Source organism: Cyprinodon tularosa, unplaced genomic scaffold (genome assembly GCF_016077235.1).
Source record: "Cyprinodon tularosa strain WSP-4 unplaced genomic scaffold, ASM1607723v1 ctg463, whole genome shotgun sequence".
In the NCBI taxonomy this organism is placed as follows: domain Eukaryota; kingdom Metazoa; phylum Chordata; class Actinopteri; order Cyprinodontiformes; family Cyprinodontidae; genus Cyprinodon; species Cyprinodon tularosa.
Genome location: NW_024039189.1, coordinates 416564 through 429085, shown reverse-complemented (window position 1 = coordinate 429085; position 12522 = coordinate 416564). Strand labels below are relative to the sequence as shown.

Genomic DNA, 12522 nt, shown 5'->3' with positions numbered 1-12522 from the left:
AATGAATTACAAATAAATATGTGGTTGTAATTCTGAGGCACTAAATGATGATTGAACTTTAAACAGCGTGTTGTGCTCGAAGCCAGTGACAGCAGTTAAATGTTCGATGCTTGTTCTGTCTGTGACATCTCAGTTTGGAGGTGATGTTGTGTTATTGTAATGTTTCCTGAGAGAGCACTACAGGCAGGGACCATGTACATCATCGCAGAGGGGGCAGAGATTTCCTCTTTAAGGCTGGATTAGTGCAGCCAGGATGGGCTGGAAGGAGGTAAAATGACCTATCCCGCCTTCGTTTGACCCGGGGCCAATGCTGCACATTGCCAAGGCTTTGCTGTTTGCTCTTATGCAGAGATCCCCAGCTTCATAGGTTCAGAAGAGCGGGGAATGGGGGGTAGAGGAGTAGTATCGCATTGCAGGGAAAATTAGTGAGACCAAAGTTGAAGTTTCTGTGTGTTGGGGGCTGCGAACAATGGCAGCTTTCTGTCAGACAGTGACTTCAAAGGTCTGCTGAGTGACTGCTCTGAGTTATACTTTGTTGTAGATCACTGAGGAAATTCACAGATGTTTTCTCATACGAGACACCATTATAGAGGCTCAAGTACCCAGTAGCCTCGAGCATCTCTCCCCCTCTTCTCCCCCGTCTCTGTCTCTCCCACACACTCACTCTCACAGCCTCTGAAATCTCTTCTATGAGACAGATGTGGAACCTGTTTTTTTTTTTTTCTGCAACTGTCCGGAGAATATAAAAAGTTAGAGAAGGGCTCGTGTTGTGGCGTTGCCCCACAACTCTGTCAAATGTGAAGACCTGGCTGTCAGTTTGCTCTGACTGCCAAGATCTTCACACTTCCCCACTGATCCTTTGTGGATCACAGGAAGAAGTGTTAATCAAGTTGCTGTAAAATGGAAACAATTATCACCATTTGTAGGATTTATGTGATGCCTAACAGAAATACTGATATAATGGTGCTGTTATCTGTTCTGATTCTTTCAGGTCGCCTTGTTCTACAGCAGAACCGAAACCAACGACATCTGAAGATTAAACTACTTCTACATTTTTATTTATTTATAGAAGTACTTCTATTTTATATGACCCAAATAAATATGTTTAAGCAATCCTGTTTTTGTGTTGTTCACACATTTTTACTCACCTAAACTTTTACTCTTTCTCCTTCAGCCACATTGACACAACTGGCTGTACATCCCATGACACAATACATGTCATGGGATTTTTTTTGTCATATACAAATAATTGTATAGATAATAAACAAAACTTTCCATATGTCTGATGTCTATGGAGTGTGACATGAGGCGGGAAATTGCCTATCCTTAGCAATCAATGGACAAGAGGCACGATACACAGTCTGTAACACAAGAGAGAGACATTTGCACACAAATCACTTCTAAGGCTAATTTAGAGAGGCTAATTAACCTCATGATCATGTTTATACTGTGAGTAGAAGTTATCTATAGAGATAAATTTGTTTCAATTTAATTGCAAGTCCAGAATTTGTTTTGACAACCGATATTTCCTTTCTACCATCATTAGTGGTTGAAAAAAAATAGAAGGACTCAGAATTTAAACATTAAAAGCATGGCAAGGTCCTGAACAAATAACAGACATAAATTAAAGTCTGAATAGTGTTTTAAAATTTAGCAGCATTACTGTAGTTGGAAACAACTATTTCTACTAAATGTTCCTGGTTTATTTTGCTGCTCTGTATATATTCCGTGAAGAACTTGACAAATTCCATAGAAAGGGGGTAACCTTAGTTACTTTAAAAACCTCTTCAATCAAAAATTGATATTTGGGAGTAATTCGCAACATCTATGGAATAGTGTAACCTAGATGTTTGAAGTTTGGTACCTTCTCAGGGTTTGTTTTTTTTCAATTTTTTTTTAGGTTTTGATTTATTTATAAAACATTTTTAGATATGTTGTTCGAGTCCATAATTCTCTAAGATGTCTTCAAAATACCTTGATACGCAGTGGCACGGGAAGGGGGGTGCTGCGGGGGCTGCAGCCTCCCTCGTCATAGCATCAGCCCCCCATGGTGGGGGGCTGTGGAGTAACATAATATTGTACTTAAAAACATGAAATTATTTATGTATTTATTTTTTAAAAGACTATGTTTGATATGCGATTAAAATGATGGGCTGTGTATAAGATATAAACTAATGATTCATTATTTTAATATTTCATAAAAAACTAGGCTACTCCCCCAGAAGCTTCCGCCACCTCACATTCGTTTAGGCATGGCTAGCAATAGGCAGCAGAAACGTATTTCTGACTATTTCGGGGTAAGAAATGGTTTTAATTCCCCTATACTGCCGCATTTAGCGTTATGTGCCTATTCGTCTTAGTCCTGTGGCTGAAGAAGTCTACGCTAGAATAAGGCTGCATATCACTAAATTTTATGTCTGTATTAAGCTATTTAGTGATAAAAAATGAAATTAGTAAATTTTTTTTTGTGTGTGTGTGTTTTGTTTCAGATATGAAATCATTCCCCATATCCATAGTCGAATGGACTTTCAAGACGTTCAATGCTCAGTTTAGGCTAAATTTAGGCCATGTTTTATTCCTGATCCTGTTGATTGGGAACTGTTGTTTGTTTTGAATGATTAAAAGAGAAGAAATAAAGTTTAAAATGTTCATGCTTTGTTCCGATGCATTTTAAATGGCAGTTTTTGGCGACAAATATAGGCCTACAATATTATGTTAAAAACGTCAGCCACAGCCCTCAACATAATGACGTCATGTGTTTTCCAACCCAGCCATCAGCCCCCCTCGCTTGAAACAGCTTCCAGCGCGCCTGTTGATACGTATCATTTTCCGCACTTCAGGGAGCGGTTCTTCCTCTGAAAGGTGAAGTAAAGAGGTAGGTTGAAGGGTCAACTTTTGGAACATGTCTAACTTACTCTTTAACTCTTAAGTTCTTTGCTGGAACAAAATTCACTCCACTGACTAACCCAAAAGAATCCATACCTGCACAAAGAGAACACCCAAACACCATGTAGAGAGGGCCATCGACGGGATTTGAACCTGGGTGCTTCCTGTCTTCACGACAGTAACACTAATCACAGTGTCATCACATCACAAATTAAAGTTTTTTTTTTTGTTTTTTTTTAAAGACATGCATGTAAAAAAATTTCCATTGTACTTTTTTTTTAACCAATTTTCTTTTCAACACCACCTACAAGTCCTAAGTCATAGTATGTCTTCAGAACTCTTGCACTTTTAAAAACTGACATTTTTGTGCTGTCTTCATTGACAAAAGGCTGAAGGTCAATCGGGTTAAGAGGAGGAAACCAATTGTTGAATATTGCTGCAGATTTCCATTTAAATTTATGTCTTAACCAGAGGTGCCCCAATCCAATCGTCAAGTGCAACATTTGGATTCCTGCTTTCTCAACACACCCGAGTCAAACAGATGAAATTTCCTCACCATCATGATTTCCAGCTCTAGAGGGCTGGGGGTAATGAGACCATTTATTTGACTCCGGCGTGATGGAGAAGTGATGCACCTTTAAGTTGCAGAACAGAAGCACTTAAGGACAAGAAAATGGGCACCCCTGACTAAACATTCCACTGTAGCTCTGGCTGAATATGTCTCCTCTGGGATGGGAACCTCCTGCTCAGCGTCCACTTTTCTGCAGCCTCTTAGACCTTCTTTTTTCCTGAGTTCCTCCTTAGTTTAGCTCCTCTCCATGCTGAGCAATAGCATCCCCACTGCATGATTCTTTTCTCCACCATGTCTCACAATGTGGATGATGCAAGTTTTCTGCCTATACAGGATTTTGCAAAAGCTTTTATTTTGTCCTCTTTAACCAGGCAGAGTTGGCTGTTTCCCCCTGTAGCTTCTGACAACCTGCAAATGTAACGCCTTATAGCTTTTTTTATAAAAACAATAAAGTTGACACTCTTTAATAAAGGAGACACTTATGGATGACTGTTAGTTGTCCAGAGAACAAATGTTTTCAAAACTTTACAGAAAAGTTAAGTTTATACATAAAAGTCGCACTCGGGGGAATTTATTTAATATTTTCTTTTGTTTTTAGATAATTTAGATTGCATAACATTTTGTGTGATGGTATTAAAATGAGCTGAACATAAATGCATGACATAATTCAGATTTCATTTAAAATGTTCTTCCTCTTCATAATTATTTTAATCTTTACCACACCATAATTATTCACAGTCCTCTGTGTATTGTCTGTTCCAACCCTCTCTGACAGATCTGTTGTTCTTGCAAGGAGTCACAGTTTTTTGTGCCATTTCAGTTGTAGTTTTCTTGATGTTCTCTTCTTGCATTAACTTGACCAACTGTGCATCTCTGTGTTGTGTTATGCCCATTGTTTGTAGTGCATGGTGGGTTCATAAGACTGATGGAAATGGGTGTCGGCTCTGAACAAAACACGAAAAACTTGAGGACACCTGATCCAAACTAGTTGAGAAGGAGAGTTCTGGCATTGGAAAAGGAATATTTGAGAGCCCATGCTACAGCTGGGGGAAGTTCTTAATGTTCATGATATTGTTTAATGCAGCAGAAGAAGATTGACAAAGGCATGAAATAAAACTAAAGAGAAATACTCCAGCCTAGCCCCTTCATGGTAAAAGATGAAGTAAATTCAACATATCAAGCATACAGTATATCAGCATATTTCTGACTGTTTTTTTATTAAAGTCCTGCTCAGCCAAATAAATCTAGCCAGCTAGACTCCTTTAGTGCTGCATGCACATCTTGCAGTATGTAAAGGGGTAAACCAAACATCTAAAAGGAAAGTAATATTTATTAATGCTGATGGCTCGAAGAAATAAACTAATTGTCACCTACAAATAAAAGTTTTCTCCCATGTCCCATCTGCTTGCATTTACAGCTGATATAAAAGGGAGTGGGTCCTGAATTAAGAATTTGCATGTACAATTTTATGGATAACAAACAAAAACTGTTTTGTTTGTTATTTCTTTTCAGTGGGTTCCCTCTCTGCTTTAACAGTTGGTTAGACATGAAAGAGCAGATTACTACATGAGACATTTATCTGACATTTAAACCTCCAAGCAAAAAAAAAAAAAAAAAAACTGACGAGTTGCTGTGCATGTAGAAATTTCAAAGATGGAAAAATGTTTTGACCTCAGTATCTCTGTCTCTTTCTACTGACAACCTTTGATGAATATGAGGACTTGTATATTAGTGTATTACTTTTCATTTTAAAACAGTAATGAGATCAGTGGAACTCAGAAAAGGTGTTGAGCTTCTATAGTTTCTTCAGGTTTGACATTTCCACACCTGTCTATTCAGACGGCTAAGACACTGATGTCAAGCCAACGCCAAAGACTGCACAACCATTATATAACACCAGGTATTGAGTTCTGCTTAATAGAAGGAATTAAAATCATGATTTTTTCCTATCAAAAATTCTATTTTTTGGAACAGATGAAGAATTTGTGAGAAAAAGAAAATTTATTTTTTGTTTTTGTATTTGAGTTGATGACAAACACTGCAAGAATGAGCTGATCTGGCAGAATTAATTAAAATTGTGGCTTTTCTTCAGACTTTGACTTAAACATAAACCACATCATTCAAACTGTAAAAGAAATTGTATCTTCACATACTGCACTGTGTTATTTCATTTCCAAAATTAAAAGGCTTATGTATAAACTTACATATTCCCACCTCACAGGGTTCATCCTTTTCTGTTTGTGGTCATCTTCAATACTTTAACCCGTGCAAATCTGATTGTTGTCCATGTTTATTTTCAAACCAAAAAATTAAGACATGCTTAAGACTTTAGCCTCTTATCTCATGATAATTTACAACTGCATTTAAAAATGATGATAAAACCAAAGCATTGTGCATTCAAACAGGAATAAGCATAAATAATGGTTGAAAATAAACAATCTAATTTACAGTTAATAATAACTTTGGATTTATCCATAACATAAATCACTAATAAATAGATTTGTACAACTATGTCCTAAACACTAAGCAAGCCATAACTGTAGAGGGGCTTCCCTCAGATTTCTTTTTTTTTTTTTTTTTTTTTTTTTTGCTGGCATAGACCTACTGTAAAAGTTTGCAAATGATAGATTGAATGCAATTGAGGCAATGCTGGGACTTTATTGCATCTTTTTTTCAACACATGTTAAACTAGATATGCCATAGCTTGATGTAAACAATGTTAATCTTCCTTTTTTCTATGTCTTCTGCAACTTGCATTGTAGTTTTACCAAATTCCAGTGAAACCCAGCAGGATCCCCCCCTCCTCATGACTGTGTGTAAAGCCGTGGGAGAGGACTGGGAACATTAATCCCTTCAAAGGAACAGATCTAATTCAAAATCTGCTGCTCCAAACTAGTTGAGAGGACAGTGATTGTTTCTGCAGGGAAGCTAGATAAAGATCAGAGAGCTAAACTGCAAACTTCCAATTCTCCACTTCTGCTACAAAAGTTTTGGGATGTTATCTCATGACACTGAACAGTTTTAATTTCTTTAAATTTTGTGAAACAAAACAACAAATATAGTATTGTATAGATTTGTGGAACATTGGCTTTCCTAAATAATACACCTGTGTTTCCCTTCAAAGGCAAAGAATGACAGCTTTCATTTCAATCTTTAAACACTAAAAAATTGAAAAGCCGAAGAACCTTTAGACCTCATGACAGTTTTACTAAAGCTGCATGGGTAGTAATTTCAAAGGCCACCTTACGCAGGTTTTAACTTGGTTTTCTAATGGGTTTTTGAGTTATCAGTAATAGCATCGGGGAAGTTCACTATGGAAATCCAAATTGTGATACACATTTTATATCTGCATCTGCATCTGAACCTCACAATCAGTTAACACAGAACAATCATGAAACCTTTTGGGTTGAAATATTTAACCAATTTCTACTTTTAATGGCCCGATAAATATTGGCTAACTACATAAGAGCCTTTAGCTTAAATAAATTGAACATACTTGTTCCACCGGCTCTCAATTGCATTGCTGGTTAAATATTAAATACTTTTATTTTAGTGAACTTTTGATAAAACATTTGACAAATATAAAAACAAGCTTCCATCCTACAATATGTTAAGATCCTAACAACATCCCTGATTCTTAATATTAAAAATGAAACAGAAATACATAGGAACAACAAACTCTATACTAATATTTCCTATATTTATTTTTCCCCCGTTGATTTATTTATTTTTTTTTTTTTTTTGAGCTGGTCCTTAATTTACTTTTTTCTGTACATGCATTTCATTGACTTTCTTTGTTATAGGTTAGTGAAAAAGTTATTTATTTTCAACTTTTTTGCCTTCATGCCATGGCCCCCATTTGGATTTTGCTAATACTTAAGTGGGCGTTAATCACAATGTTTCTCAGGTACTGGACCCATTGTGTTGACAGACTAAGACTGCTGGTAAAACTGGTGAGGACCCTTCTATGGGCTAACTTTGTTCAAATTTATATACATTACAGACAAAAAATAGTTCATACCTTAAAACAATCCAGAGAAATTAAGTATCTCAGAATGGGCCCTGCAGGAAGGAAATGGGTTCAATAAGGGACCTCAGATGAGGACACCTGTGGGAACATTGTTCCACCTTTTTGTATATGTATAATAGGACAGCTTCACAAAAATATGGACTTGATCTAGGCTATTTTAACTGTTTCACTTATTATCTATTTAAGACCCATACAGGCTTACCAAATGATTTAGGCATACAGATTATCTGAGAACAAATGTTATCAAACTAACTACCTATCTAGCCAAAACATTAAAATAAAAATCATTCAGGGCTCAAATACACATGGTAATGCTGCTAATATGGGTCCCTATCAGTTCTGGCTGTGTAAGGGGATGTGAACCTGACTTAGTGATGTGGGCTTCTGTAGTTTGTCCAAATTTCATTGTTTAATTAGGATGGAGGGGAAAAAAAATCTAAATTCGAATTAGCGTCTGATAAATAGATGATTGAAAAAAATAATACTTCAGAGAGGATATAATTAAGTGTTTAATGCCAAGCTGTGGTTCAAAGCCACAACAAAAAGAAATCTGAATTAAAATGAGGAATGTAAAAGAGACGCAGATTCTTCAGAGATGAGAACTTCATGTTGAGTCACTTGATTTTGGTCTCTCCCTCCATCAAACAAGGCAGCCAAAAAAAAAAAAAAAACGCTCTTGGAGATCTCCAGAGATAACAATGTCACATTGTCACATAAGGTTCTGCTACAAATCCTTAATTACAAAAAGAGGATCAGATGACTACAGCATCCAATACCAGGGTCTCCAGGCGGCATGGAGGTCTTTGATCAAGAAAATCCAATTATTTGTGTATATACATTTCCCACATAGTGATTACTTCATTAATTGTCCCGCCTTTATCTCCTCCCTTCCCAGCCCCCCTAATAATCAGCTCCTTTATCCAGACCAACAAACACACCATAGGAGCTTTGTGGATTCAAAGGATTTGCTTTCCCCTCTCAAAGAGCCGCCATTCTTTGATGATTGGGCAGCGGCAAACTTCAAAGTAATAAATCTTATTTCTGACTGGCTGGCGGCCCACCAAAGTCCTTATCAAATTCTAAGAAGTGATCCCTCACTCTTCAGATAGACTGAGGATATATCGGAGAGAGGAGGTACAGGAGAGTGAAGACCTGCCCCGACAAGAACCAATTTTTCTTTCTTTTTTTTTTCTTTTTTTGCCACATTTGGTCAAAATTAGCGCGTTTATTTCTTATTAGTTTGCATCGGGTGGAGGAGGACGCGCACCATGGCAGCGGTGGCTGTTCTGCGGAATGAAACACTGCAAGCTTTCCTCCAGGTTTGTGCGCAACTTTTCTGTTCACTTTGAGGGAGACGTTTTACATTATTACTTTTATTTTATTTTTTTCAAAAGAAGTTGAAAAATGTAAAAGTGAGCGGTTTCCTTCACCTTTCCACCTTTCCTATAAAAAAGAAATTAAGATTATGGTCGTTTTTAAGGTAGAAGTTGAAGGTAAAACTGTTTTATTAAGCAGAACGTGTTGAATGATGTTTTTTGTTTTACGCGTCCAGGATGCGCGTGCAAATCTGAATTATTCCTGTTTTTTAGTTTCATTTTCATCTCATTATTTCCTATTAAAGTTCTATATTTGTGAACGTTGACTGTCGGGTTGTTTATTGGCAGTTTTATGTATGAACTTTGTTTTGGTTGTGTTTCTGTCGTCCAGGATCGCACTCCAAACTCCTCTCCAGAGAACTGTAAGCACTCTCCTCTGGCGCTCCTGGCCGCAACCTGTAACCGGATAGGACACCACCACGGATCCAACCACGCTGATTTCCTCCAAGTTCCTTACGATCCCACTCTGGGCTCGCCTTCGCGTTTATTTCACCCGTGGACTAACGAAGGGAGCCCCCAGAGCAGCTCAACTTTCGGACTATCCTCCAAGCCTCAGCTCTCTGCGCACATCCAGAGCTCCTTTAGCTCCCATCACGAACTGCCCCTCACCCCTCCGGCGGATCCCTCTTACCCCTATGACTTCTCCCCAGTTAAGATGTTACCTTGCTCCATGCAGTCCCTTCAGTCCACCTGCCCCCCCACATACGTCCCTGCCGTCAGCTACGCAGCTCCGGGGCCCATCCCGCCCCAGATGCCGGGTTTCGTGACGGGACCGTCCGGCCTGGTTCACCAGCCGCAGAGACAGTTATCTCCAAACCCCGGGGAGGACATCCCGTGGTGGAGCCTGCAACAAGGGAACCACGTCAGCCACTCTTCCTCTCTTGGTCCCCACCGCTTCCAGCTGCAGAGAGGTTTGGTGCTTGGGCACACGGACTTTGCGCAATACCAGACGCAAATCGCCGCCTTGCTGCACACCAAATCCCCTCTCGCCACGGCGCGGAGGTGCAGACGGTGCAGGTGCCCTAACTGTCAGTCCTCCACCTCCAGCGACGAGCCCGGCAAGAAGAAGCAGCACATCTGTCACATACCGGGCTGCGGGAAGGTGTACGGAAAAACGTCTCACCTTAAGGCGCACCTGAGGTGGCACTCCGGGGAGCGGCCGTTCGTGTGCAACTGGCTGTTCTGCGGCAAGAGCTTCACCAGGTCGGACGAGCTGCAGAGACACCTGAGGACTCACACGGGAGAAAAGCGCTTTGTGTGTCCGGACTGCTGCAAGAGGTTCATGAGGAGCGACCACCTTGCCAAACACGTCAAAACGCACCAGAATAAGAGGAGCAAGTGCCACGAGAAGACACTTGATCATGTCAAGAGAGAGGACACCAGGAGTATGTTGTAACACTGATCACTTTGCCCAATTTCGTACCTAGGCTTTGCCATTTCGTACCTACATACTGTAGAGCTGATCATCTGCTTAAAAGTTCCTTGACATTTATTTTTTTTCTTTATTAGAAATTGCAGAGATACTCTATTATAACAATGCACATACTTGACTTACAGTATTATTTTTGGAAAATAGATTATCTACTGATCTTTAAAGATCAATAAGCTCTTATGAAAACTAACCTTTTTATCTAATTTCCTCTTAATAAATCATAAATTAGGTTATAAATGACCTTAAGTAGAAAATGAGCAGTTAATTGAAATCATCAGCTGTCGGTTGTAGGTTCGAAATGACAAAAATGGTAAGGGAGTGAACTGACCAGCACTCTTTGAGGCTCAACACACCTTCTAGTCAATTCAAGCAGTAGAAATTCTATAACATAGTGCAATACAGTCAGTCATTAGTTCAAAGTGCATATTAAGGTGCATTTTTGGAAGGATATTCGAACATTTCGGGTTGATTTCTTATATCCTGACTGTAGTTCTTAACTTTGCTGGTCTTTGCTCGGTGTGTGTATAAAGTTTAACGAGTTCATTTTGGGAAGATCGAACAAGTTTGGATTATTCACTGTTTATATCACATCACAGAAAAGACAAGTTTTACGACTTGTGTTTTGATTCATTGTCTTCGGTGGAAGATTTCACTCCCCTGTAAATTCTATTTAATAGCTTTTGTTGAATGAAAGTGTTTGTTTCTTGCTCCATATGGAGGTGTTTTTTTTGTTTTTTTAAAGCATGCTATTGAAAAGATCTGCTATTGTTGACATGACCCCAAATACTGTGTGAGAATAAAAGTTATAATATTTTCCCCTCATCTAAGGACAGTTTATTCAGTTTGCTCCAGTTATATCAAATATGATCTAAACAGCTGCATAAGCTGCAAAATTGTTGCCCTTGTCAAAAATGCAAAAATTAAAAAATGTTTTATCCATTTCCAAATTATTTCATAGGATAAAAATAAATAGGATAAAATAAACATAAAAAGCACTGTCATTTTATTTTTTAGTGTTATTTCCTGTAGATTAAAGCCCAAGGAAAATACAATTTTGATTTGTTGCTTCTATTTTGGTTATTTCTCAACAAACACAAATAATTTTATTAATTTTTCCTTAAAATGTTGTGAAAAAAAGCTTAAATTTAGAATGAAACCAAAATCTAATAAAGATCCTTTTTTTTATTTGATCTATTAGAACCATATATTTTAATATGGACATACAGCTTTAAGAGGTGAGAATGTGATGCAGCAGACTGACTCCTTGAGGTTTTTCAGAAATGCATGAAGAATAGTTTCTGTTTTGCAATAGTATTTACTTCATAAAGTGCAAAGTCTGTTTTAAAGCGGATTGTTAAATTTTTCTTACAACACCCTCTAATGTTGTATTAACAGCCGTTTAAAGGTCAATATGTTTAATTTTTGAGGAATTATTATTGGCAGAGGATGAGACCAAAAATAACTGGATTTATTTCATAGAGTTGGCCAAAGATATCAATCACGGGTCCTTAATGACAGAAGTTTGGTTCAAATATCCTTTAGTAACACAAGGAGGTTTTATGACTCTTATTTTTAGGGTTGTCTCTGTTTTGAACAAGGCGGTCATCTATTTCTTAAATAAAAATTCCAGTGTTTTATCATCTATAACCTCTTTTTTATATCAAAATATTTATTTTCTGATACAAAAGTTCTTCAATCCAGGATAGTAAGTGGCGCAAAGGAGAAGCGATTAAATCCTTTATATTTAAGAGATTCAAATGATCAGTCAGCGATTCATACGCCTGCTGCAGTCATTCAGTAAATAAGTCCTTCTGCTGTCATGTCTGTCTCATTTCACATCAATGAAATTGTCAGGCTGAAAGCTGTCATTCAGGAAAGTTTCAGCTACCTTTTCTTATTTTTTTTTTACTTGCCTCAACAGTGACCCCTTTTGTCAGTTTGCTCAATGGTGCAAAGACATTTTTGAAAATTTACAAATAAAAGACTAGGCTTTATGATAACAGTGAATTATTACCTAGAGAAATATGTTTTTAATCTAATCGTATTTTCACGCAAAAAAAAAAAAAAAAACTCTGCAATTTAGTCGATGAGTCTTGATAGTGGATGATATTAATGCAAATAATGATCCTACTCTTCAATTTAAACTAGTTTGTCCATACTGGATTTGTATTTTTTAATATATTATCTTTGCTATTTTCACTGTTGTTCAGATTGGTTATGAGCCTTT

General features: G+C 37.7%; 2 protein-coding genes across 2 annotated transcripts in view; both read left to right on the top strand.

The window, feature by feature from the left end:
* myo3b (myosin IIIB) overlaps positions 1–1142 on the top strand; it is a 113246-nt gene extending 112104 nt beyond the window's left edge. Inside the window, exon 37 of the mRNA XM_038301181.1 lies at positions 992–1142. Within this exon, the coding sequence (XP_038157109.1) occupies positions 992–1033 (42 nt within the window). The 3' untranslated portion in view covers positions 1034–1142. The remainder of the gene's footprint in view (positions 1–991) is intronic.
* A 7285-nt stretch (positions 1143–8427) lies between these two features.
* On the top strand, positions 8428–11111 carry sp5a (Sp5 transcription factor a). Its single transcript, XM_038301232.1, has 2 exons — positions 8428–8806; positions 9195–11111. Exons 1-2 carry the CDS (start codon positions 8756–8758, stop codon positions 10257–10259), a joined length of 1116 nt encoding a protein of 371 aa, XP_038157160.1. The 5' UTR covers positions 8428–8755; the 3' UTR covers positions 10260–11111.
* The last annotated feature ends 1411 nt before the right edge of the window (positions 11112–12522 follow it).